This window comes from Xenopus laevis, chromosome 4S (genome assembly GCF_017654675.1).
Source record: "Xenopus laevis strain J_2021 chromosome 4S, Xenopus_laevis_v10.1, whole genome shotgun sequence".
NCBI classification, from domain to species: Eukaryota; Metazoa; Chordata; class Amphibia; order Anura; family Pipidae; genus Xenopus; species Xenopus laevis.
In genome coordinates, this window is record NC_054378.1 from 114,087,094 (window position 1) to 114,114,320 (window position 27,227).

Sequence of the window (27,227 nt, forward strand, 5' to 3'; positions counted from 1 at the left end):
CTTCAACCCGCCATCGAGCTGTGTGACCTTGTTCCCATTCTGTCTAAATATCCATAATATTACCGTCTCCAGAAAAAACACCGGAGTCACTTTTTTCAAGCAGCATTCATATATTTTACGTAATCCGTATCCACCGCTGTAGTAGTGTATACGTTGGCCTTGTAGGCATTATTTGCACACTGTTTTCTTCAACCCGCCATCGAGCTGTGTGACCTTGTTCCCATTCTGTCTAAATATCCATAATATTACCGTCTCCAGAAAAAACACCGGAGTCACTTTTTTCAAGCAGCATTCATATATTTTACGTAATCCGTATCCACCGCTGTAGTAGTGTATACGTTGACCTTGTAGGCATTATTTGCACACTGTTTTCTTCAACCCGCCATCGAGCTGTGTGACCTTGTTCACATTTTGTCTAAATATTGATAATATTATCGTCTCTAGAAAAACCACTTGAGTTACTTTTTTTCAAGCAGCATTCATATATTTTACGTAATCCGTATCCACCGCTGTAGTAGTGTATACGTTGACTTTGTAGGCATTATTTGCACAGTGTTTTCTTCAACCCGCCATCTAGCTGTGTGAGCTTGTTCACATTTTGTCTAAATATTGATAATATTATCGTCTCTAGAAAAACCACTTGAGTTACTTTTTTTCAAGCAGCATTCATATATTTTACGTAATCCGTATCCACCGCTGTAGTAGTGTATACGTTGACCTTGTAGGCATTATTTGCACACTGTTTTCTTCAACCCGCCATCGAGCTGTGTGACCTTGTTCACATTTTGTCTAAATATTGATAATATTATCGTCTCTAGAAAAACCACTTGAGTTACTTTTTTTCAAGCAGCATTCATATATTTTACGTAATCCGTATCCACCGCTGTAGTAGTGTATACGTTGACTTTGTAGGCATTATTTGCACAGTGTTTTCTTCAACCCGCCATCTAGCTGTGTGTATTATCGTTTCCAGAAAAACCAACTGAGTTTTTGTTGTTGTTGTTGTTTTTTTAAAAATAATGCCAGGCAAAGGCAGGCCGCCACGCAGAGGCCGTGCTAGGGGCCGTGCTGCTATGCAATCCTGTGGCCCTAGCAAATTGCCCAGTTTTAAAAAGCCAATGACCCTGAACTCCCAAAATGCTGAAGAGGTAGTTGACTGGCTTACACAGCACACCCCATCCTCTACCGTTTCTAACTTTACCACAACATCCTCCTCATCCTCCACTGCTATGGCCACCCCACGTAACACTTCCTCCACCACCGGTGCCCCTTCTTCACTGGGGTCAGAGGAGTTATTTTCCAATGAGTTTCTTGAACTGAGTAATGCGCAACCATTATTGCCAGAAGAAGATGAAGGAGATGAGGACCTTACACCAGATTTAATTCTGGCAGAGAACACGATAGAGATGGACATAATGAGTGATGAGGAGGAGGTCCCCGCTGCTGCTTCCTTCTGTGATGTGTCAGAAGAAATTGATGCATCTGAGGAGAATGATGATGAGGAGATTGATGTTTTGTGGGTGCCTAGTAGAAGAGAGCAAGAGGAGGGTAGTTCAGATGGAGAGACGGAGAGTCAGAGAGGCAGTAGGAGAATAAGACTTAGAAGAAGCAGGGAGGACAGCCCGCAGGGATCAGTAGGGCAACAACATGTATCGGCACCTGTGTTCAGCCGGCCAACGCACCCGCCATTGCCGCCAATACCGCCAACTCCGCCAACTTCTACTGTTACCGCCAGATCGCACACTTCCAAAAAGTCAGCAGTGTGGGATTTTTTTAATGTGTGTGCCTCTGACAAAAGCATTGTAATTTGCAATGAGTGCAGTCAGAAACTGAGCCTTGGTAAGCCCAACAGCCACATAGGTACAACTTCTATGCGAAGGCACATGAGCGGCAAGCACAAAGCACTTTGGGAGCAACACCTCAAAGGCAACAGGCAAACTAAAAGCCACACTCCTTCTGGTCCAGCATCTTACTGCTCTACCTCTGCTCTCCTTGACCCGTCTGAACCACCCTCCACTCCGCCTTCCACCTTGACCACCTGTTCCCATTCCCAGTCATCTGCCACCAGCCAAGTTTCTGTGAAGGCCATGTTTGAGCGTAAGAAGCCAATGTCTGACTGTCACCCCCTTGCCCGGCGTCTGACAGCTGGCTTGTCTGCACTCTTAGCCCGCCAGCTTTTACCATACCAGCTGGTGGACTCTGAGGCCTTCCGCAAATTTGTAGCAATTGGGACACCGCAGTGGAAGGTACCCAGCCGCAATTTTTTTTCTAAAAAGGGAATACCACACCTGTACCAACATGTGCAGAGCCAAGTTACCGCATCTCTGTCACTTAGTGTTGGGCCAAAGGTCCATATGACTACTGACGCATGGTCCTCCAAGCATGGTCAGGGCAGGTATGTCACCTACACTGCCCACTGGGTGAACTTGGTAATGGCTGGGAAGCAGGGAATGGGTAGCTCAACAACAACAGTGGAGTTGGTGTCACCGCCACGGATTGCACGCGGTTCTGCCACCACCTCTACTCCTCCATCGCTCTCTACCTCGTCTTCTTCTTCTTCTTACTCTGCTGCTGGGTCCTCCTTCTCCTCCTCCACACCTGTGCACCCCCAGCTCCCCCTAGGCTATTCGACGTGCCAGGTACGCCGTTGTCACGCTGTCTTGGGGATGACGTGCCTGGAAAGCAAAAACCATACCGGATCTGTACTCCTGTCATCTCTGCAGTCACAGGCCGATCGGTGGCTGACCCCACACCAACTGCAGATCGGAAAAGTGGTGTGTGACAATGGAAGCAATCTGTTGGCAGCGTTGAGACTAGGCAATTTAACACATGTGCCCTGCATGGCACATGTGTTAAATTTAATAGTCCAACGTTTTGTCTCCAAGTACCCAGGATTCCAGGACGTTCTCACCCAGTCCAGAAAGGTGTCGGCCCATTTCAGACGTTCCTACACAGCCATGGCACGCCTTGCTGACATTCAGCAGCGCTACAACATGCCAGTCAGGCGTTTGATTTCTGACAGCCAGACTCGCTGGAATTCAACGCTCCTTATGTTGGAACGTCTGCTGCAACAACAAAGGGCCGTCAACGAGTACCTTTTTGAACTGGGTGGTAGGACTGGATCTGCACAGCTGGGGATTTTTTTCCCCCGTTACTGGGTGCTTATGCGCGATGCCTGCAGGCTCATGCGACCTTTTGAAGAGGTGACAAATATGGTCAGTCGCACCGAAGGCACCATCAGCGACCTAATACCCTTCGCTTTCTTCCTGGAGCGTGCCGTGCGACGAGTGACAGATGAGGCTGTAGACCAGCGTGACGAGGAGCTGGAAGCGCACGATTTCTGGTCGGAATCACCAGAACGAACCCAGGCACCTGCTGCAACGCAGGGAGAGGTGCCAGAAGTGGAGTCAGAGGAGGAAGGTGGCTTTGTGGAGGAGGAGGAGGAGGACCAACAGGAGCAGGCTTCCCAGGGGGCTAGTGGTGACCTTTTGGGGACCCCTGGTCTTGTACGTGGCTGGGGGGAGGAGACCGTGGATGATGCAGTCCTTGATAATGAGGAAGCGGAGATGGATAGCTCTGCATCCAACCTTGTGAGAATGGGGTCTTTCATGCTGTCATGCCTGTTGAAGGACCCCCGTATCAAGAGGCTTAAGGAGAAGGACCTGTACTGGGTCGCAACGCTACTAGACCCTCGGTACAAGCATAAAGTGTCAGAAATGTTACCAACATACCACAAGTCCGAAAAGATGCGGCATTTACAAACCAGCCTGCAAAACATGTTGTACAATGCTTTTAAGGGTGATGTCACTTCAGGAACTCATCAACATTCCAGGGGCAGAGGTGCCAGTAATCCTGCCACGAGCACACCTGCAAGGACAAAGCCCTTTGGCCAGTCTGTAACGTCAGACATGCAAATGTTTTTCTGTCCAAGGCAGCGCCACAACCCTTCTGGATCCACCCTCAAAGAACGCCTCGACCGGCAGGTAGCGGACTACCTGGCATTAACTGCAGATATCGACACTCTGAGGAGCGATGAACCCCTGGACTACTGGGTGCGCAGGCTTGATCTGTGGCCAGAGCTGTCACAATTTGCCATGAACCTCTTGTCTTGCCCAGCCTCAAGTGTGCTCTCAGAAAGGACCTTCAGTGCAGCAGGAGGGATTGTAACTGAGAAGAGAACTCGCCTAGGTCACAAAAGTGTCGATTACCTGACCTTTATTAAAATGAATGAGGGGTGGATCTCGGAGGGTTACTGCACGCCGGAAGACTTGTTCTGACTTCTATGCAGCTGTCCTTCTCTTCAAGCCTCATGACTCCACACACAGCTGTCCTTTAGCGTCCTCCTCCTCCCTCCGCCACCGTTACAAACTAGGGTGCAAACCCTACTGGTTTAATTTTTTCTGGCCTCTGTGCTTCAGTGGCTGCAACCAAAAAAATGCATATTTTCTGCATTTATATGGCATAATTTTTCTGGCCTCTGTGCTTCAGTGGCTGCAACCAAAAAAATTTATATTTTCAGCATTTATATGGCATAATTTTTCTGTCAACTGTGCTTCAGTGGCTGCGACCAAAAAAATGCATATTTTCTGCATTTATATGGCATAATTTTTCTGGCCTCTGTGCTTCAGTGGCTGCAACCAAAAAAATTTATATTTTCAGCATTTATATGGCATAATTTTTCTGGCAACTGTGCTTCAGTGGCTGCGACCAAAAAAATGACTATTTTCAGCATTTATATGGCATATTTTTTCTGGCCTCTGTGCTTCAGTGGCTGTGGCCAAAAAAACTGGGCAAACAATGCCTACAAGGTCAACGACGTTGACCTTGTAGGCATTGTTTGCCCAGTTTTTTTGGCCACAGCCACTGAAGCACAGAGGCCAGAAAAAATATGCCATATAAATGCTGAAAATAGTCATTTTTTGCCATACGTTGACTCAACGTATATGGCAAAAAATGACTATTTTCAGCATTTACGTGACATATTTTTTCTGGCAACTGTGCTTCAGTGGCTGCAACCAAAAAAACTGGGCAAACAATGTCTACAAGGTCAACGTATGGCGAAAAATTACTATTTTCAGCATTTATATGGCATATTTTTTCTGGCAACTGTGCTTCAGTGGCTGCGTCCAAAAAAACTGGGCAAACAATGTCTACAAGGTCAACGTATGGCGAAAAATGACTATTTTCAGCATTTATATGGCATATTTTTTCTGGCAACTGTGCTTCAGTGGCTGCGTCCAAAAAAACTGGGCAAACAATGCCTACAAGGTCAACGTATGGCAGTTGTTTAAAGAGAACAGTAGATTACTAGCCAGCAAAGCTACCTAAGCTAAAATGTCCCTCAAATCCCTGCAGACTTCTGTCCCTCCAATACAGAGCAGTATCAAGCAGATTACTAGCCAGCAAACTTACTATCATCTGTCCCTGAAATCACTAACAGCTCTCCCCCTACACTATCTCTTCCAAGCACACACAGGCAGATTTTTCAGATACATTTTTGCCCTTGATCCCCCTCTGGCATGCCACTGTCCAGGTCGTTGCACCCTTTAAACAACTTTAAAATAATTTTTCTGGCCAGAAATGTCTTTTCTAGATGTTAAAGTTCGCCTTCCCATTGAAGTCTATGGGGTTCGCGAACCGTTCGCGAACCGCTCGCATTTTTGCGCAAGTTCGCGAATATGTTCGCGAACTTTTTTTCCGACGTTCGCTACATCCCTATTGGTGGCAAAACCATCCTGTCCAATTTATCTAATGATTAAATTACATTTAGCAGAATCCAGGTCCCAAATCTTCCAGATAATAGATCCTATATCTGTACTAAATTACTACATAACGTGGATGGAATCCCGACAGATATTGCGAAACTACAACGTCCTGCAACCTTTTCTGTAAAACAATTTTTCAAAATGTTAATTATTGGGATAAAATATGGGAGATGGCCTTCCCGTAAATAAGAGCTTTCTGCATAATGGATCTCATATCTGTAGCAGCTCAAGCCAATATATTTTGAATAGTTGATTTCTTACATAGAAAAGGTGGATAGCACTGACCCATTCCCTTGGGAATTTCAGTACATGCAATATTTTGGTTGCAAAAGCATTGCACTTAGTGCTCCTTTAAAATGCATTTTAGTCAGGGGTCTTGCTGTGCCCTGCACTAAGGGGCCGATTCACCAAGGGTCGAATATCGAGGGTTAATTAACTATCGTTATTCGACTGGGAATTAAAATCCTTCGACTTCGAATATCGAAGTCGAAGGATTTTAGCGCAAATAGTTTGATCGAACGATCGAAGGGTTATTCCTTCGATCGAACGATGCGAAGGATTTAAATCCAACGATCGAAGGAATATCCTTCGATCAAAAAAACGTAGGAAAGCCTATGGGGACCTTCCCCATAGGCTAACATTAAGTTCGTTAGCTTTTAGATGGCAAACTAGGGGGTTGAAGTTTTTTCTTAAAGAGACAGTACTTCAATTATCGAATGGTCGAATAGTCGAACGATTTTTGGTTCGAAGTCGTAGTCGAAGGTCGAAGAAGCCCATTCGATGGTCGAAGTAGCCCAAAAAACACTTCGAAATTCGAAGTTTTTTAACTTCGAATCCTTCACTCGAAGTTAGTGAATCGGCCCCATAGTGTTGGATTTGAAATCTGGGGCAGGTGCAGACCTTTCAGTCTGCACCCACTAGTGTTCCCTAACTTTCATGTCTAAATAAGATGCCTACATGCCTCCCCCTACCCATCCATCATGAATAAATACAGGTGCAGAGGACAGAGCACAAAAAACAGAGGATTACGCCCAGAATTCGCACTGTGAACAGTGCTCTGCACTTCAGATTCACCCATTTCTTTCATGCGGTGGGGAAAATGAACTATTTCACGGCTGACTAAAATAGATATTTGATCAATGTCAGTGAATAATGTATCCCATCAGGGTGGGACTGAATAGAAATACTAAACTCAGTTTGATAATAATCCCATAGGCAGCAGTGAAAAATCCAACCATTATGGGCCTCCTCAATCCCAAGCACTCCAGATAGAATTTCAGCAGTACTGACTTCTTTCAGCTATCTTTATTCTCTTGCTTTCATTCTATCTTGTATTACATTTTAACCATAAATAGAATAACTTCCGTCTGTGCGGGTACGGGAGGCACAAACAGTATGCTTAAAGGCAAGATTTCATTGGCTGATATACAGTAGATCAGCATTATAAGCCAGTGTCCACTTAGGCCATCTTATTTACACTTATTTTATTACATGGATCTGTACCCTCACATGTTTGTATTCTAGAGATCTCCAACCAGTGCCTTGTGAACAACATGTTGCTCACCAACCCCTTGGATGTTGCTCTCAGTGGCCTCAAAGCAGGTGCTTATTTTTGAATTCCAGGCTTGGTGGCAAGTTTTAGAGGCCTAAAAAACAGTTCTACTGCCAAACAGAGTCTCCTGTAGTCTGCCAGTCCACATAGGGGCTACCATATAGCCAATCACAGCCCTTATTTGGCACCACATTATCAACATTTTTCATGCTTGTGTTGCTCCCCAACTCCTTTTACATCTGAATGTGGCTCATGGGCAGTGTCGGACTGGGATGCCAGGGCCCACTTTCCAAACTATTATTCCTCCTCTCCTCACTCAACCTTTTTAGTCTCCTAGTGTTTTATATCAACTTACTATTATGGAGGCACCGAATCCAGGATTCAGTTCGGGATTTGGCCAGGATTCGCCTTTTTCAGCAGGATTCGGATTCGGCAGAATCCTTCTGACCGGCCGAATTGAATCCGAATCCTAATTTGCATATGCAAAGTAGGGGCGGGGAGGGAAATCGCGTGACTTTTTGTCACAAAACAATGAAGTAAAAAATGTTTCCCCTTTCCACCCCTAATTTGCATATGTGAATTAGGATTTGGATTCGGTATTCGGCCGAATCTTTCGCGAAGGATTCGGGGGTTTGGTCGAATCCAAATTAGTAGTAGCATTCCCATAAAGAAATAGGGCATGACCATGAAATAGGCTAAATGTTTAGAAGCACGAGGGCCCACTGACACCTAGGCCCACTGGTAGTTTTCCTGGTTTGCCAGTGGGCCAGTCAGACACTGCTCATGGATAAAAAAGGTTGGGGACCCCTGCTCTATCCTATTACCCCAGGACTTTTACGCATACTGCTTTTTAGGACCCTGCCCTTCTCTTGTCTTTTGCTGCCCTATGGCATGCAATCAAACAAGGAACACAAAGAAATGGGCTGCTTATGAATCACATACGCACAATTTAAGCTGCATTAGTCGTGTATGGTAGCTGCAGATTGGGTAAGCATGTAGCCATCTCGCTCAGCCACAAGCCCGTCTCATAGGATATTAATCCTATTGTCAGTACAGGCACTTAGCTCTGCCTTCAAGGTCAGTTTGGGTAAATACACCATTACTCTTACCTACAATTATTTTTGTATGGTGCAGCACAATGTGAAGAGCACAGGCCAGTCAACTCTGCTTTGATAACCCCTGAAAGTAACTATCAAGTTTATAACCAAGAATTCTGAATGTGTATTATACCTGTAACTCAAACTGTTGCTCCCACTTTTATGTTCCCGAGTTCAAGGTTGACTCTCCTTCAGTAAGAAATAAACCACTCATTTGTTATACAGTAGGTTTAATACCTACTAAACTCCAATGGGACAAGGGTGCATAGCAGGGTATAAAGGAAAGAGAAATAACACAAGGAATTATATAAAGGAACACAAGAAATGATGTGTTTACATTGAATTGTAACTAATGAATAAAGTGCACAGTAAATAGGGGATAGAACCTTAGAGTCTGAACAAGACAATGGAGGCATTTAAGGGGAATATTAGTTCATCATTTTTGCAGTTCTTATTTAATTACGATAAGCAAGCACAACAGTGCCGCTGGCTTCGAAAAGCATTTCTAATCGAATGTAATTGCTACAGAGAGCAGGTGCCTTTATGCATCTTAAATAGCAATAAGTCTAATGTGGAATTGACTGCAAAGGGGAACTTAACCCATTTATTAAAGCCACAAGTATACATCAGAGTTTGGTTTTTCAGAAGGGGGGGCACTGCAAAATACATATAGGTACAGGTATGGGATCCGTTATCTGGAAACCCATTATCCAGAAAGCTCAGAATTACGGAAAGACTGGCTCCCATAGACTCTATTATAATGAAATAATCCAGATTTTTAAAAATGATTTACTTTTTCTCTGTAATAAAACAGTACCTTGTACTTGATCCCAACTACAGCATAATGAATCCTTATTGGAAGCAGAACCAGTCTACTGGGTTTATCTAATGTTTATATGATTTTTTAGTAGAGTAAAGGTATGAAGATACCATTTATGTAAAGATCCATTATCCAAAAAAAAACCAGGTCCAGAGAATTCTGGATAACAAGTCCCAACATATACCATAAGTCCACTCCCAAACAAGGCCAAAGTGTCCATGATAGGTAAGTAGATCATGTACTTTGTGAAGTGAAAGCATTTATTAGTCCAAATAGATTTTGTGCGTAATCCAAGGGCATTATCCATGTTAGTAACCATAAAATAACATATATGTATGCCTTGTTATATTAAAGTATAACATGATACACAATACGATTAGCCAGTGTTACTAGTTTATATGTACAACCAGTGGGGCTGTTACTTTTACCTGTATACTGTAGATCTGGAAAACCTTTATCCAGAAAGCTCAGAATTATGGGCAATCTTCCATATTCTTCCAAGTCTATTACAAGCAATGATTTTAGGTAATAAAAACGATTTCCCTTTTCTCTGTAATAATAAAACAGTAGCTTGTACTTGATCCCAACTAAAATATAATTAATCCTTATTGGAGGCAAAACAATAATTTTTCAAATTTTTTTTTGGCAGACAATGTATGGAGAGCTAAATTATGGAAAAGATCCCTTATCCAGAAAAACCCCAGGCCCGGCACACTACCGATAATAGATCCTGTACCATTTTCTAATCCCAACTGAAAGAATGTAAGGTTCCAGTTTTATCCAATGGATAATTAACTTTATATACTTCTCTGCTTAATAGGCACTTTTCGTAATGTATTCCAAACCTATTTATTACCTTTTCTAAATGTTTATTTAATGTAATCCTTAACATTATTCATCTCTGTCCCACACCAGCTAGGGCACGAGGGCACTGGAGTCACTAACCCTTCTATCTGTCTATCATCTATCTATCTATCTATCTATCTAACTATCGGCAACAATTTCATTTTAAAACAGGTACAGGTATGGGACCTGTTATCCAATATGCTTGGGACCGGGGTTTCTTGGATAACAAATCTTTCTGTAAATTGGATCTTCATACAGTAAGTCTACTAGAAAATCATGTAAACATTAAATAAACCCAATAGGCTGGTATTGTTTCCAATAAGGATTAATTATATCTTCATTAACTAGTTCCTCATTTGTGTAGTAGACAGACAAAAAATATGAGTTCAGAATCTCTGCTTTTTTTCTGTTCTCATCAACCGGCTGCCCTCCTCTGATATTAATGGTTCCACCCCCTCTTGCTTCATATTTTTTCTATGTTAACATTAAATAAACTGTTTTTGCTTGCAATAAGGATTAATTATACAGTGGTGTGAAAAACTATTTGCCCCCTTCCTGATTTCTTATTCTTTTGCATGTTTGTCACACAAAATGTTTCTGATCATCAAACACATTTAACTATTAGTCAAAGATAACACAAGTAAACACAAAATGCAGTTTTTAAATGAGGGTTTTTATTATTTAGGGAGAAAAGAAATCCAAACCTGTGTGAAAAAGTAATTGCCCCCTGAACCTAATAACTGGTTGGGCCACCCTTAGCAGCAATAACTGCAATCAAGTGTTTGCGATAACTTGCAACGAGTCTTTTACAGTGCTCTGGAGGAATTTTGGCCCACTCATCTTTGCAGAATTGTTGTAATTCAGCTTTATTTGAGGGTTTTCTAGCATGAACCGCCTTTTTTAAGGTCATGCCACAACATCTCAATAGAATTCAGGTCAGGACTTTGACTAGGCCACTCCAAAGTCTTCATTTTGTTTTTCTTCAGCCATTCAGAGGTGGATTTGCTGGTGTGTTTTGGGTCATTGTCCTGCTGCAGCACCCAAGATCGCTTCAGCTTGAGTTGACGAACAGATGGCCGGACATTCTCCTTCAGGATTTTTTGGTAGACAGTAGAATTCATGGTTCCATCTATCACAGCAAGTCTTCCAGGTCCTGAAGCAGCAAAACAACCCCAGACCATCACACTACCACCACCATATTTTACTGTTGGTATGATGTTCTTTTTCTGGAATGCTGTGTTACTTTTACGCCAGATGTAACGGGACGCGCACCTTCCAAAAAGTTCAACTTTTGTCTCGTCGGTCCACAAGGTATTTTCCCAAAAGTCTTGGCAATCATTGAGATGTTTTTTAGCAAAATTGAGACGAGCCTTAATGTTCTTTTTGCTTAAAAGTAGTTTGCGCCTTGGAAATCTGCCATGCAGGCCGTTTTTGCCCAGTCTCTTTCTTATGGTGGAGTCGTGAACACTGACCTTAATTGAGGCAAGTGAGGCCTGCAGTTCTTTAGATGTTGTCCTGGGGTCTTTGGTGGCCTCTCGGATGAGTTGTCTCTGCGCTCTTGGGGTCATTTTGGTCGGCCGGCCACTCCTGGGAAGGTTCACCACTGTTCCATGTTTTTGCCATTTGTGGATAATGGCTCTCACTGTGGTTCGCTGGAGTCCCAAAGCTTTAGAAATGGCTTTATAACCTTTGAAATTGAACTCAGGTGTGATAAACCACAGTTAAGTTATTTTTTAACAAGGGGAGCAATCACTTTTTCACACAGGCCCATGTAGATTTGGAGTTTTTTTTCTCCCTTAATAACGTAAACCTTCATTTAAAAACTGCATTTTGTGTTCAATTATGTTATCTTTGACTAATAGTTAACGGTTTTTGATGAGCAGAAACATTTAAGTGTGACAATCATGCAAAAGAATAAGAAATCAGGAAGGGGGCAAATAGTTTTTCACACCACTGTATCTAAAGGTGACCATAGACGTGCAGATTTACCTGCTATATCGGACAAACAATCGGACGTCCCAATCTCCCGACCTGCCACTAAACTTTCAGATCAAATAAAGTAGTAAAAGAACAGATAAGACAATGTTCTGCCCCTGACAGCAATCGAACGAAAGTTTATGTCCGACAAAGCTGGTGACAGTCTCCCTCAGAAAATCGTCAGATCGGCAATACATGCAGAGATATTATCGGCAGCCGACAGAAATCTTTTAACCTGTCTGATCGACTGAACGACCAATCGGCATGGCATGACAATTAAATACGCCTTTTTTTTTTTTAAGGAACAGTAACACCAAAAAAATTAATGCTGAAAGTAATAAAAATACAATGTACTGATTCCCTGAACTGGTATTACTGGTGTGTACCTTTCAGAGACACTACTACTGGTTGCAAACTAGCTACCTCGGAATGGATGTCAGGATGTCACACATTTTCACCTCACCAAATCTGGCCCTCATTGCAAAAAGTTTGGACACCCCTCCTATAGGGCAAATCACCTTCATTAGCACAACTGTAATAACACATAAAAAAACACAATTTTGTAAAATTAAGTTGGTAATTAGGGGGTGTGGCCATAGAAATGGGTGTGGTCAAACAATTTTGCCAGAAAATCTTTCTGTCCCTCTTTCTCAGGGTTGCCAGGTTTCTAGCCAAATTGGGCTACTAATTAAAGGCCAGGCGGGTTTTGAAAGTACAAACTAGACAAGGTACGGATTTGGGCTACTTTATGGATCTTAGGCTGGTTTGTAATTTGGAAACCAGGCAAAGTTTTTCTTGCCCTAATGTGCCAAGCCTGAGTCTCCCAATGCATGTTGGTTAATGTAGTTTTTGTTTAACAATTTGCCAACAGCCAAGTTTAATGGAAGACAATACCCAGCATGCAATGGGACGGACTTGTGTAGAAGTCTGGAGTTACCAGATTTTGAGTTCTGTACCCGTCTCCCATCCCTCTTAAAGGAGAAGGAATAGCATTTTACACTTGGGGGTGCCAAAAGTTAGACACCGCTAAGTGACTACTTTTAGTTACCTTACACCCCAGGCCGGCACTCCTATCAGCAGAAACCCGCACCGGCCCGGGGTTCTTCTAGCGACCACCATGAAGAGATTCTCTTACTGCTTCTTCAGGTCTTCTCCTAGTTGCGCATGCGCAGTAGAGTGGAAAGCCAGACTTTAACTAAGTCGGCTATTTCGCTCTACTGTGCATGCGTCTGCTCTGGGAAATTTGAAAACGGAAAGAGGATCTCTCCATGGTGCTCGCTAGAAAAACCCTGGGCCGGTGCGGTTTTCTGCTGATCGGAGAACCGGCCCGGGGTGTCAGGTTTGCTATTCTTTCTCCTTTAAGGATTCCTGTGTTTTCCGGTGACTTTCCTCAATTTCAGACAATTTTGGGGCAAAAATCTGCTGGCCACCAAAATGTTTAGAGGTTAACATGTTTTATCAATATTTATTGAAATTGTATATGTATTAGGGCCTTATACCTTCTGGGCCCCCCTCTGTAGTTACGTCCCTGGTGATGAGCAAATCTATTCTATTTTGCTTCATGGAAAAATTTGCAAAATTTGCAACAAATTTGAAAAATGTATGTTTTCACATAAATTCATTTTTACTGCACACATTGTGCTATTTTGGGAGTGCCTCTTGGCTAGTTTTGTAGCTGAATTTGGCTGGTTTTCAAAATTAGACCTGGCAACCCTGCTCTTTCAAATTCCAAAATGTTGTGAGGTATGGAAAAACTGTTCAGGTCAAAACCAACAGATGGCAACCCTAAGGGTAAGGACACAATGTGAGATTCGGGAAGATTTAGTTGGATGGCGACTAATCTCCACAAACTGCTTCCCCGTGTCTTACGCCTGCTACATTAAATAACGCCTGCGGCATGGCACTCGTGGCGCTTTGTTTTCCGAAGTTGCCGAAATAGCCTTACAAGGAAACTTGGGAAAACGTAGCGTAGTGAGTGCCATTCCGCAGGCGTTTTTTCATTGTAGCAGGCGGAAGACACGGGGAAGCAGTTCTGGGAGATTAGTCGCCCCAAAGAAGAGGCGATTAGTCATGTGACATTACCATAAGAGCAAGCACATCCCTGTTTTATCAAGTGATACACAAAGCTGTGTCATTTCTTAATTAAGTTTGTGGGGGAGGGATCCTCTGTATTTCTCCACATTGTAAGAGGATTGTTTTCCTGTTTTCAAAAAAACATTCTAGAGTCTATGTAGTTAATGAGGAAGATTTTATAATCCAGCAAATGTCAGTTAATCAGTAACTAGCACTCTCCTCCACACAGAGAACCCCGCGCCAACAATGAGACGTACGTGTTCTTACAAGTCCCAAAACCAACATGGCGCCTTGCCCGTTATAGATGACGCTTTCAATACAGCCAATAGAAGAAGTGCCAGTCACTATTTTAATCAGCCGACAGCTCGACACCGGAAATGTCGTCACTTGCGCCTCTGGCGACGCTAGTGTGCAGTTTACGATCGACGCCATTTTAAGAACTGGCGAAAGTACAAAGTATTCAGGGTACGGATGTACCAGTTTGTTTTATAAACACGGTTACTTTTGAAGAATAAGCGCCTTGTATGTATTTACAACTCAAGGGTATAAACGTGTCTGCAAGGCTTGGATAAGGTGGAAATGAATGGAGCGTCCCATTATAAAAATGGCCGCTTGTGTAAGTCATCCCCGCCTCAGTGTGGAATGCCCAGAGCGTGGCAGGAAGCGGAAATGCTTGGAATTTCTGTCTTCCGGTTACTGACGTGTGTGCGGTACCTAGGAGGGGTGACGTGTCTCGGGAGGTTCTTCTCTACAGACGGCGGCTGCTGCGAGTCAGTCTAAGGAGAGACCGCGGAGCAACAGGACCGGTCCCCCAGCCCGTCACACCCTTAGAGGCCACTGAGCCCACCACAACACCTTCACGATGGGCAGTGAGTATCTCTGTAGCGCAGAACAACAGGCTAGAGCTCTATGTCAGGGACAGGCAAGAGGCATCACCGCACGACTGGCCTCCTTGCCGTATTTAACCGCACTTGCCTGGGGAATGGAGATCTCTGGAAACCCTATGTTACACTTCCCATTCATTTGCTACAGCTTTTTATTTTGTTGCCTTTTCTTATAAACCCCACATTTGATTCTTTTATGTAATTATCTGGTCAGTATTGGGGGCAGCATCGATTATCTAGGGGTTTAGTGAGTTGGCAGGAGATCAAAGGGTTAACTTTTTTTTTTTAAAGAGCCATTTTTGGTGTAACCTCTCCTAGCTGTGTCCTGGTTATTGCTATATACTCTGTTCTACACGGCTATTCCAAGGAGACCCAGTGCAGCCACTAATAACTCTGGCCTAGCTCTGAAATTCTATGCTCATATGCCGTGGGTGTGTATAAATATATATAATACACAAAAGCCATGAATATCCTGTAAATTATATCCTTTTAAACGGCGAGTAGTGATGTCATCGGTTATAAACGTTGAGTAGTGATGTCATTTGTCACATGACTCCGTAAGACTTGTATATTATAATAAATAAAGTACCCCCAGTTGGGAAACATGAGGTTTATTAGAAGTAACCTCGGAGTTCCGTCACCTGTATGATTGATATGGTCATGGAACTCCCCAGTGACTTACAATATCCTTACAATAGACCGCACTTTAGTCACTATATAATACACATAAGCCATGAACATCTTGTTAATTATATCCTTATAAGCGGTGAGTTCTGATGTCATCAGTTATAAACGGTGAGTTCTGAGGTCATTTCTGTCACATGACTCACAGAAACTTGTGTATTATAATAAAGAAAGTACCCCTGTTGCAAAATATGAGTTCCATGACCTGTATAAAAACACTCTACTTTGGCCTTGTACTTTTATATGGTCATGGAACTCCCCGGTGACTTACAATATCCTTACAATAGACCGTACTTTATTCACTATATACACCCACATCTGTGCAACCTTCTAAAGCAACAGCTGGCGGGCTGTCTGTATTTTGGGAATTCCTTAAAGCTTTCTCTCTCACCAATGCCCATTGGGTGTATAGATCTCCCACAAGTCATATGAGAAGATGTAGATCTTGATTCATATACAAAATAGGCACAGTCGCTCGTTCTCTAGCAGCAGTAAATTCACTTACGGGGGTTGTGATGATGAGCTGTTCCCCGTGTGTATTTATCTTGTGATGATTGTACAAAGGAACTAAAAGGGCAAACATTGAAGGTGAAAGATGAATAACATGTACAGTCACCATTGCACTTGGGTTACAATCAATCCGTAAATTAGATTTCAACAGTTAGCAAATCTTTGCAATTGTTTTCTGTGAGCAACATCGCCAGTAATGTTTCACTCCAATCCTTACACAGCCCGATGAAATCGATAATGAAGACGCTTTAGTTAAAATAATCTCCCCAATATCAATAATGCATATACCACTGTCTTTTTGTTAGCTCACCCAGTCAGTAGCACTAATCCCCAGTATTATAACTAATGTCAATATTTCTTCCATGCAAACACACACACACAATAAATCCTTTACCTCTGCTTTCTGTGTTATCGCCAATAATCCATCTTACTTAGTTTGTAAATACACATTTTAGCTGCAGGTTTGCTCTCATCAGCTGTTGTGCCCATTAAAGAGATACTAACACCAGAAAAAAACATTTTGTATATATATTATAACATTAATTATAATTTTGCCATAAAAGTATTTCCCTGATGCTTTTACATGACCTTTCTTACCCCCATGTTCCTGTATGAGCTGCCATATTTGTGCAGCATTAGTCCGTTGGCATTAGAAACGCTAACTGACAGGTTAAGAAGGGACAGTCAGGTTAATGAACGTCAAAAAGCAGAACTATCAGCGAATGACCTATGGGTAACTTTTAATGCAGATTCATATTTTGAAAAGAACATTTTTAGTGTCAGTATCACTTTAAGTTAAATGTTTCCTTTGTTTTCTTTTTCAGTCAAATTTCTTGAAGTCATCAAGCCATTCTGTGCAGTACTACCAGAAATCCAAAAGCCTGAAAGAAAGGTATGAATATGTTTTATGCATGTGTATTTATGCACAGGATCCCTTATCCGGAAAGATCTGAATTACAAGAAGGCCATCTCCCGTAGAGTCTATTTTAAGCAAATAATTCTCATTTTCTTCTGTAATAATAAAAACAGTGTGAGTCATATATAAAGTTCGCACAACGCATACGGTTGTATTGCGCATGTTTTTTCCTGAACACTAATATTGCACTGCCCGTCTTCCCGTTTTTTGCGAATTAGCAGTGTGAATAAATTTTCGCAAATGGCGCGCAAATGAGACGGAGTTTGCGCGAGCACACCCAATGTGCAAGGTTGTTGTGCGCGAAAATAGCGTTGACAGTAACTGAAATTCACAGTTTGCAAAACTGTTTTGCGAATATTTTATCCTTCACCAAAGTTGTGGTGTAATTGAGTGTGCGCATTCATATTTGCGAATTGTGACATATTTAAAAGACATTCGCATTGTGGAAAAAAAAAATCGCAATTCTGTTTGCACTCTTTTAATCAGCTTTATTAATATAGCCATGCGCAGGGCAAATATATTCACTTTGCGAAACCAATCTGCCCTGCGCAAAGTTTATAAATGACCCCCAGTATCTTATACTTCATGGCAACTAAGCTACATGGATCCATATTGGTGGCACAACAAACCTATTGGGTTTATTTAATGTTTAAATAATTTTTTTAACTTGGGGGCAGTTTTACTAAAGGTTGAAGTGAAAATTGTCTTTTGCTCAAAACGCTCAAATTCGAATTGTGAATTATCCAAACTCGATTCGAGTTTTAATTCGAATTTCAAGATTTATCATACTCTGGCTCTTTAAGAACTCGAATTAGCCTATTCGCCACCTAAAACCTGCCGAATTACTGTATAAGTCAATTGGAGAGGTCCAGGGATCAATTTGGTGATGTTTGCAGCCTTCCTGACATTCAAGTTTATTTTTGGAGGGAAAAAAAACCTCAAATCGAGTTTTTTCTAATCGAATTCGATTCGAGTTTTGGGGTCGATTCAATTCGTCCAAGCTGAGAAAATTAGATTTTATTAATAGATTTAGGTGGAATTTCGAATTTATGGGACTATTTAAAAAAAAAAAATTAATTTGAAATTTCGACCCTTGATAAATGTGTCTCTTAAAGGAGAAACAAACCCATAACCTAAAAAACCCATACCCTTTGTAGACCCCCCCCCCTCCCTTCTCTCCCCCAGCTTAGGTGGTACCCGGGACTAATGCCCCTAACTCTTTACTTACCCCTCGGTGCAGATTCTGTCAGTTCACAGCAGCCATCTTCTTTTCTTCGTTAAACTTCGGAAGCATACCTTGGTTTTCGTTGCATACAAAGGGTAGGGGGTAGGATTTTTTTATGTTACAGGTTTGTTTCTCCTTTAAAGTATCGGGGTACAAATTCCAGAAAGATCCCTTATTTGGAAACCCCAGGTTCCATGTATTCTGCATGATAGATCCTATACCTGTATGCAAAAGCCCATATTGCATTTGAGTCCACCTGTTTGCATTTAATTAATCTTTTATTTCCTCCCTAGATCCAATTTAAGGAAAAGGTATTATGGACTGCCATCACTTTGTTCATCTTCTTAGTATGTTGCCAGGTAAGAGATTATCGCATTTGTCCTTGTCTTTGCTTATAATTATACACTACAAATGTAACTCGCTGAGTGAAATGAGCCAGACCTTGTTTATGACCAAGATTTGGGGCTTTGTTCCCTAAAATGTATGCTGCAGTTATAAGTTTGCTTTCAGTTACTTTCTATATTCAACGGAACAATGTTTTTCTTACCTATTCATCTTTAGATCCCACTCTTCGGTATTATGTCCTCCGATTCCGCTGATCCTTTCTACTGGATGAGAGTCATTTTGGCCTCTAACAGAGGTAACGTGTGTCCTGTTGATCTATTGAACAAAGTACTTAGAATTAAGTAAAAATTAAAATAGTTTTAGAGCTCTCAAGGATTCCATTGAATAAATGAGAATACTGGGTTAGTTTACACCCAGGGGCCCATTCACTAAGCTCGAGTGAAGGAATAGAGGAAAATAAATTTCGATTTTCGAATGTTTTTTTTTTTTTGGCTACTTCGACCATCGAATTGGCTACTTCGACTACGTTCTTCGACTTCGAATAGAACGATTCGAACTAATAATCGTTCGAATATTCGACCATTCGATAATCGAAGTACTGTCTCTTTAAAAATTTCTTCGACCCCCTAGTTCGCCACCTAAAACCTACCAAGGCCAGGTCCCCATCGGCTTTCCAAGGTTTTTCTGATTGAAGGATAATCCTTCGATCGAAGGATTTAATCGTTCAGTCGAACAAATATTCCTTCGATTGTTCGATCAAACGAATTGCGCAAAATCTTGTGACTTCGACATTCGAAGTCGAAGGATTTTGATTCGGCAGTTGAATATCGAGGGTTAAAGGAGAAGGAAAGCTACGGAGGCATTTTATTGCCAATAGATTAGCTGCAATAGTGCAAGCTAGAATGCTATATTTATTCTGTAGAATGTGTTACCATACCTGAGTAAACGGCTCTAGAAACTCTGTTTGTTTAGGATAGGAGCTGCTGTATTAATGTGGTGTGACATCACTTCCTGCCTGAGTCTCTCCCTGCTCTGGGCTCAGATTACAGTAGAGAAGGGGGGGGAGAGGAGCAAACTGAGCATGCTCACGCCCAGGGCAATGAGGTTTAAGCTGAAGGCAGGAAGTCTGATACAGAAGCCCATGAGTACACAATAGAAGGAAAGAAATGCAGTGTTTCTTTTGACAGGGGACTCAGAGCAGCATTACTTTGGGGGTTTACTGGTATATTAAGATGGACCTTTCTGATAAGGCTTACTTAGTTTTAACCTTTCCTTCTCATTTAATTAACCCTCGATATTCGACCCTTGATACATCTGCCCCCCAGTGTACCAGAATTGTTACCTGTGAGGGGTTGTACTTGTGGAGGTGCAATGATAGCAGTGGATTGACTCAACAGTTGCTATCCATTATGGGACCTGTTATCTGGAATCCTGTTATCCGGAAAGCTCTGAATTACAGAAAGGTCATCTCCCATATACTCAATTTTAATCAAATAATTCAACATTTTAAAGGTGTTGTTCACCTTCTAAACACCTTTTTCAGTTCAATTGTTTTCAGATTGTTCCCCAAAAATAAATACTTTTTTCTAATACTTTCCATTTTTTACAGTTTTTCCAAAATCGAAGTTTCAAGCTTAATGTCCCTGTCTCTGATCTTTCAGTCTGGCAGCTCAGTAATTCAGGAGCAGGCTCTGAACTGTTTGCTACATTTAGTTGATACATTTCTCAGCAGCATCTCTGGAGTATTAGTAACTATTGTATCAATTCTAACAGCTGCCTGTAATGAAACCCAGAGATTCTGCTCAGCAGGGACAAAGATAACAAATGTATCAACTAAATGTACCCAGTTTACAGTCTTCCAGAGTTGCTTTAGAAGGTGAAAAATTAAACTTTACACTTCACTATTTGAAAAACAGTCACACGTAGAAAATAGAAACTGAATGGAAAAAAAATCTTTATTTCTGGGGAACAATCAGAAACCAACTGAACTAAAACAAGTTTCGGAAGGTGAACAACCCATTTAAAAATGATTTCCTTTTTCTCTGTTCTAATAATTCAGTACCTTGTACTTGATCCCAACTCAGATATGATGAATCCTTATTGGAGACAAAACAACCCAATAAAATTTAAATAATATTTAATTGATTTTTTTAGTAGACGTAAGGTATGGAGATTTAAATTACTGAAAAATCCCTTATCCAGAAAACCCCTGGTCCTGAGCATTCTGGATAACAGGTCCTATACCTGTACTATACCAGCATTTACCCCGATGCTGTGTTAAAGTTCCTTTTATAATCTCGTTATGCAGATCAGACACTCATTTGGTGGTTAATAACACACACACACACACACACCTGTGTATGGGGCAGAAATACAATATCTGGTTAGCCAGTCGGGCATTAGCAAGATCTACCAGGTAAATTTGACAGTTCTCTCTGGAGAGGGCCACATTGGGCCATACATTCGTTGCTGTCCGACAGGGTTAGCATTGATCCCAAATTGTGATCCAATTGTTTGCGGAGAGCCAGGCATTTGAATCAGCCCAATTTAATCCACCACCCGTGCTGGCAAATCAAACCAGGATCTGCTTGTTTCATGGGCTTGCCAAGTGAATGGACCTTGCTGTGTAGCTCTAGCTTTAGACTGCAGGGTGATTGGGTGAATTGCCCAAGCTCATTTGAAATCACAGAAAATGTATTGGCTACAGAATCTATAACAAGTAGAAAGTACAAAAGTTAAAGGGATACTGTCATGGGAAAAAAAATGTTTTCAAAATGAATCAGTTAATAGTGCTGCTTCAGCAGAATTCTGCACTGAAATCCATTTCTCAAAAGAGCAAACAGATTTTTTTTTATATTCAATTTTGAAATCTGACATGGGGCTAGGCATTTTGTCAATTTCCCAGCTGCCCCTGGTCATGTGACTTGTGCCTGCACTTTAGGAGAGAAATGCTTTCTGGCAGGCTGCTGTTTTTCCTTCTCAATGTAACTGAATGTGTCTCAGTGAGACATGGGTTTTTACTATTGAGTGCTGTTCTTAGATCTACCAGGGAGCTGTTATCTTGTGTTAGGGAGCTGCTATCTGGTTACCTTCCCATTGTTCTTTTATTTGGCTGCTGGGGGGAAAAGGGAGGGGTTGATATCACTCTAACTTGCAGTACAGCAATAAAGAGTGATTTAAGTTTATTAGAGCACAAGTCACATGACTTGGGGCAGCTGGGAAATTGACAATATGTCTAGCCCCATGTCAGATTTCAAAATTGAATATAAAAAAATCTGTTTGCTCTTTTGAGAAATGGATTTCAGTGCAGAATTCTGCTGGAGCTTGACCGTATCCCTTTAAGCATGATAGAGACCTCTAGTGACCAAAAACAGGCAATGCACTATAATCCAAAAAAATATTTCTCCATGTTCATGCTGCTATAAAAGTGTATTTATTTATTCCCAAATGCCTATGATTAAGTGCTGGTAGTCATGAAACGCATTGGGCTCCATGAAGGGTCAGTGATGCATTTTAATATGATATAATAAATACAATTTTTTTAAAAGCATGAATATGGAGAAACATTTTTTTGTATCAAGGTCATTTGGAGTCATTCCTGTAATTTAGCTACAGAAACGTCACTTTTTTTTTCTCTACATTGTTTCATGCATCTAAAAGCTGCCTAAAATAGCTGCGCATTCACACATCAGTCTCCTGGATATAATGAATGTGTGCCATTATTCAAGTCTTGTGAATAAAGGAGTCTCAATTGGGTGGGAATAAGGAGTGCTTTTATATATTGTTGAAACAATTGCTGAAAGTTAACTTTTTGTTTAATTTAAATCCAGTTGATTGGTGATACAGGTATTGAATCCATCCATCATCCAGAAAGATCTTAATTACAGGAAGGCCATCTCCCATAGAACCCATTTTCTTCCAATATTTCAGATTTTTAGAAAATGATATCCTTTTTACTCCTTATTGGAGGCAAAACACTCCTATTGGGATTGATATGATATTTTAGTTGATTGAGGGTATGGGGATCCAAATTAGGGAAGGACCTCATCCCAAGCATTCTGGACAACAGGTTCCATATATGAGTGTATCAAATGTTTTGACATCCACTTGCTGTTTAACTTATAACCTTGTGTAAGATTTTTATGTATTATATATTAATAATATAAATGGGTGGTTCACCTTTTAGGTTAACCTTTAGTATGCTCTAGAATAGGGGTCCCCAACCTTTTTTACCCATGAGCAACATTCAGATGTAAAAAGTTGGGGAGCAACGCAAGCATGAAAAATTTCCTGAGGTTGCCAAATAAGGGCTGTGATTATCTATTTGGTAGTCCCTATATGGACTGGCAGCCTACCGGAGGCTCAGTTTTGTAGTACGCCTGGTTTTTATGCAACAAGACTTGCGTCCAATTCGAGAATTCAGAAATAAGAACCTGCTTTGAGACCACTGAGAGCAACATCCAAAGGGTTGATAAGCAACATTGGTTGGGGATTACTGCTCTAGAATAACTCTAGAATAACCTATTCCTAGCAACTTTGACGTTGGCCTTACTTACTTTTTAGGTGGTTTGAATTATTTGCCTTTAAGCAATAGTAAAATCCAGGTCCCACTGCAACACATTTAGTTACATTGAGTAGCATAAACAACAGCCTGCCAGAAAGCAGTTCCATCCTAAAGTGCTGGCTCTTTCTGAAAGCACATGACCAGGCAAAATGACCTGAGATGCACCTACACACCAATATTACAACTAAAAAATACACTTGCTGGTTCAGCAATGAAATTTTATATTGTAGAGTGAATTATTTGCAGTGTAAACAGTGTCATTTAGAAATAAAAACTACATCATAAAAATCATGATAGAATTCCTTTAAGGCTTTAGATGCTGCTTATATTTACATCCATTATTTTCGAGGTTGGTCTAATTGTACCTAAGGTCAGCTCCTCACTTTCTTCTGTCTCGTGCGCAGGTACCCTGATGGAGCTCGGTATCTCTCCCATTGTCACCTCTGGTCTAATCATGCAGCTTCTGGCTGGTGCCAAGATTATTGAGGTTGGAGATACTCCTAAGGACCGGGCTCTCTTCAACGGTGCTCAAAAATGTAAGTTCTATCTCTACCGTATGAAAAACCGTGTAAATCTCTGTCACTAGTCTTTGGCTATATGTGACATTTAGTATTAAAACCAGACTCTTTCTCTTTCCAGTATTTGGAATGATAATTACCATCGGTCAAGCCATTGTGTACGTCATGACTGGAATGTACGGGGATCCCTCAGAGATGGGGGCTGGCATCTGTCTTCTTATCACCATCCAGGTAACAAACACACCTTTACAGCAGATCTCGCTACTCTCGCGTAGTTTGGTACACCACATAAAACTGTTTTAGCTCCTTGTATTGAGAGTACTTTTATTCTTTAAGGATACCTTAATTCTTTAAAGTAAACCTGATGAGGGGGGTATTATAAGCACTTTTTTATTGATTAGTTATTTTGTTTTTATTCTAAGATATTAAGGAATACATGTACTGTTAATATGAATGAATTTTGTTACAACAGCGCCACCTGTTGGTTATTTTTTTCCCACCAGTCTGACCACTAAGTAGTCAAGGAAGTTGTCAGGAGAAAGGAAGAGGCTGCTGCTCTGATGTTCTTCTTCTTAGTCAAAGAGTTAGAAACTTTTCTGAAATCTTACCTAAGCAAAAGAACATCAGAGCAGCCTCTTTCTTTCTCTTGACAACTTCCTTGACTATCCGGTGGTCAGACTGGTGGGGAATATAACCAGCAGGTGGCACTGTTGTAACAAAATTCGTTCATATTAATAGCACATGTATCCCTTAATATCTTGGAATAAAAACAAAATAACTAATCAATAAAAAAGTGCTTAATACCCCCCTCATCAATTTTAAATTCACTTATTTTAATGGTTTACTTTAAAGAATTAAATTATCCTTAAAGAATAAAATAATGAATGTTGCAAAAATTCTTTGAATAGCCCCCTCATCCGTTTTACATTCACTTTTTTTAAAGGTCTACTTATCCTTTAATCTAAATAATTGTGCTTGTATTTCCTAAACTCTGTATTTGGACATTTTATCCTCAGCTTTTTGTTGCTGGCCTGATTGTCTTGCTCCTGGATGAATTACTACAGAAAGGATATGGTCTGGGCTCTGGTATCTCCCTCTTCATCGCTACCAACATCTGTGAGACTATTGTATGGAAGGCGTTCAGTCCAACTACTGTGAACACAGGCAGAGGTAACGATGGAATATTTTGATTTGTCGCTGGAGGTTCTGCTTATCTGATGAAAGCGTTGCAAGAACAATAATAAGCATTTACATGGCCTCTCGTACGTCTATTTCTCTGCAGGCACTGAGTTTGAGGGAGCAATCATTGCCCTGTTCCACTTGCTTGCAACACGTAGCGACAAAGTCCGTGCTCTGAGGGAGGCTTTCTACCGCCAGAACCTGCCTAATCTCACCAACCTCATTGCTACCATTTTTGTTTTTGCCGTGGTCATATACTTCCAGGTGTGTATTCTCAGGCTTCTGCTGAGGCGTAACCTTTGTATTGTGTTAGGATTTATGTTTGCTAATCTCATTTCTGAAGTGGTTTTTGAGTGTAATGTCCTCTGTTTCAGGTTTAACGAGAGCCTGTGTATCTCGGCTTAGTCAAACAAGAGTAGGTTTAGATCTGAGGAATAAAGGTCAATTTCTATCATTTTTATTTTCCTTCCTGTTCAGGGCTTTAGAGTGGATCTTCCAATCAAGTCAGCCCGTTACCGTGGCCAGTACAACACATACCCAATCAAGCTCTTCTATACTTCTAACATCCCCATTATCCTCCAGTCTGCCCTGGTCTCAAATCTGTACGTCATCTCTCAGATGCTGTCTGCCCGTTTCAGTGGCAACCTCCTTGTCAGCTTATTGGGCACATGGTCTGTAAGTATCTGTTTAGCTCCATATTTCACTACAGCTACTGGGACGTAAAAAAAAAGGCTTTCTCATATGTACAATTTACTTTTGAGGTCCTTTAAATTCAGGTTTCTTGCATTTCAGGATACATCCTCTGGAGGTCCTGCTCGGGCCTATCCTGTAGGCGGATTATGTTATTATCTCTCGCCTCCGGAATCATTTGGTTCGGTGCTGGACGATCCGGTTCATGCAGTTATTTACATCGTCTTTATGTTGGGATCCTGCGCGTTCTTCTCAAAGACCTGGATTGAAGTGTCTGGCTCTTCTGCAAAGGATGTGAGTGCCTGTCCCACCTAATAAAGATGCTACGATCCTATTTCTTGAAGGTTTCATATTTTATAATTTTCTGCTTGATTTTGTTTAGGTTGCAAAACAACTAAAAGAACAGCAGATGGTAATGAGAGGCCACCGGGAAACATCCATGGTGCATGAGCTCAATAGGTAAGCACGACCAATTCTTACAGCAGCCAATCTGTATGTAGATCATGAAAGTCCGTAACTTGCCTACGGAAAATGTAGAAAATTTCCCGTAGTTTATATTTTAAATATATCAGTCTGTGGGGTTGCAGCTGTTGCATAACTGCAAACACCACTGGTAGTGTCTGTTCCTGTTTCGGCAGTAGTTGAAGAGTCAGAAGGTTGAAGGTTTTTGCCTTTTTAGTCACATTACAAAGGATGATGGCAGCACTGAGATTCCTATACCAACTATAGGATGATCATTCCTTATGTAACGATGAAAATAATGTCTTGTCTTCTATTAGATACATCCCAACAGCTGCTGCTTTTGGAGGTCTTTGCATCGGAGCACTCTCTGTCCTGGCAGATTTCCTGGGAGCCATTGGTTCTGGAACAGGTATCCTGTTGGCTGTCACCATCATCTATCAGTATTTTGAGATCTTCGTTAAAGAGCAGAGTGAAATGGGAAGCATGGGAGCGTTGCTTTTCTAATCATCGCACCCAAGTGGGATTCGATTCATCATACAACTTGGAAGGCAAATGCTGCGCTTGTATTCCAAGGACTTAACGTGAGGCTGATGTTGGTTTCCATTTACCAGTGGCGTCCTCCACCATACTTTTTTTTTTTTTTCTTTTACCAGACCTGGCCATTTTATATGGAATTTCGGACAATATTTCTTTTTGACAAATTTTTAATTTCCCAGTTTGAAAGGTATGCCTTTAGATTGGGAATCTATTTAAGGTCTCTGCTAGAAGACTACATACCCACACCCTGGTTAGTCAACAGGCCTGTACATGAGCAATGGAGCAATGGTTTATTTTTTCCTCTTTTTTTTTTTTTTCAATAAAACTTCTTGAAAACAAGCGCTGTGCCAGTTTTTCCTGCTCATGAAGACTTTGTGTTTTTGTGGTCAGGACCTCTCGTTATTGCTGCTAATCTTTGGTTACACCTGCTAGAGGCTTGTTCAATTTCGGGCTGCTTGCAATTCTCCTAGGTAAACAAGCCGATTAGCTTGCTATCTAAATAATTGCAATGCTTATATCGTGCGCATCAAATGGGCATGGTCGCAAGAGATTTCTTATGATTCATCCTTCTGGTAGCCATAGC

General features: G+C 41.4%; 1 protein-coding gene across 1 annotated transcript; it reads left to right on the forward strand.

The window, feature by feature from the left end:
- The first annotated feature begins 14,912 nt into the window (after positions 1–14,912).
- On the forward strand, positions 14,913–26,983 carry sec61a1.S (Sec61 translocon alpha 1 subunit S homeolog). Its single transcript, NM_001086775.1, is given in 12 exon segments — positions 14,913–14,999; positions 17,033–17,100; positions 18,643–18,708; positions 18,911–18,989; positions 23,663–23,794; positions 23,898–24,007; positions 24,793–24,946; positions 25,059–25,219; positions 25,433–25,630; positions 25,748–25,939; positions 26,028–26,104; positions 26,425–26,983. Coding segments are annotated over 12 exon segments (1,431 nt in total). The 5' UTR covers positions 14,913–14,992; the 3' UTR covers positions 26,612–26,983.
- The last annotated feature ends 244 nt before the right edge of the window (positions 26,984–27,227 follow it).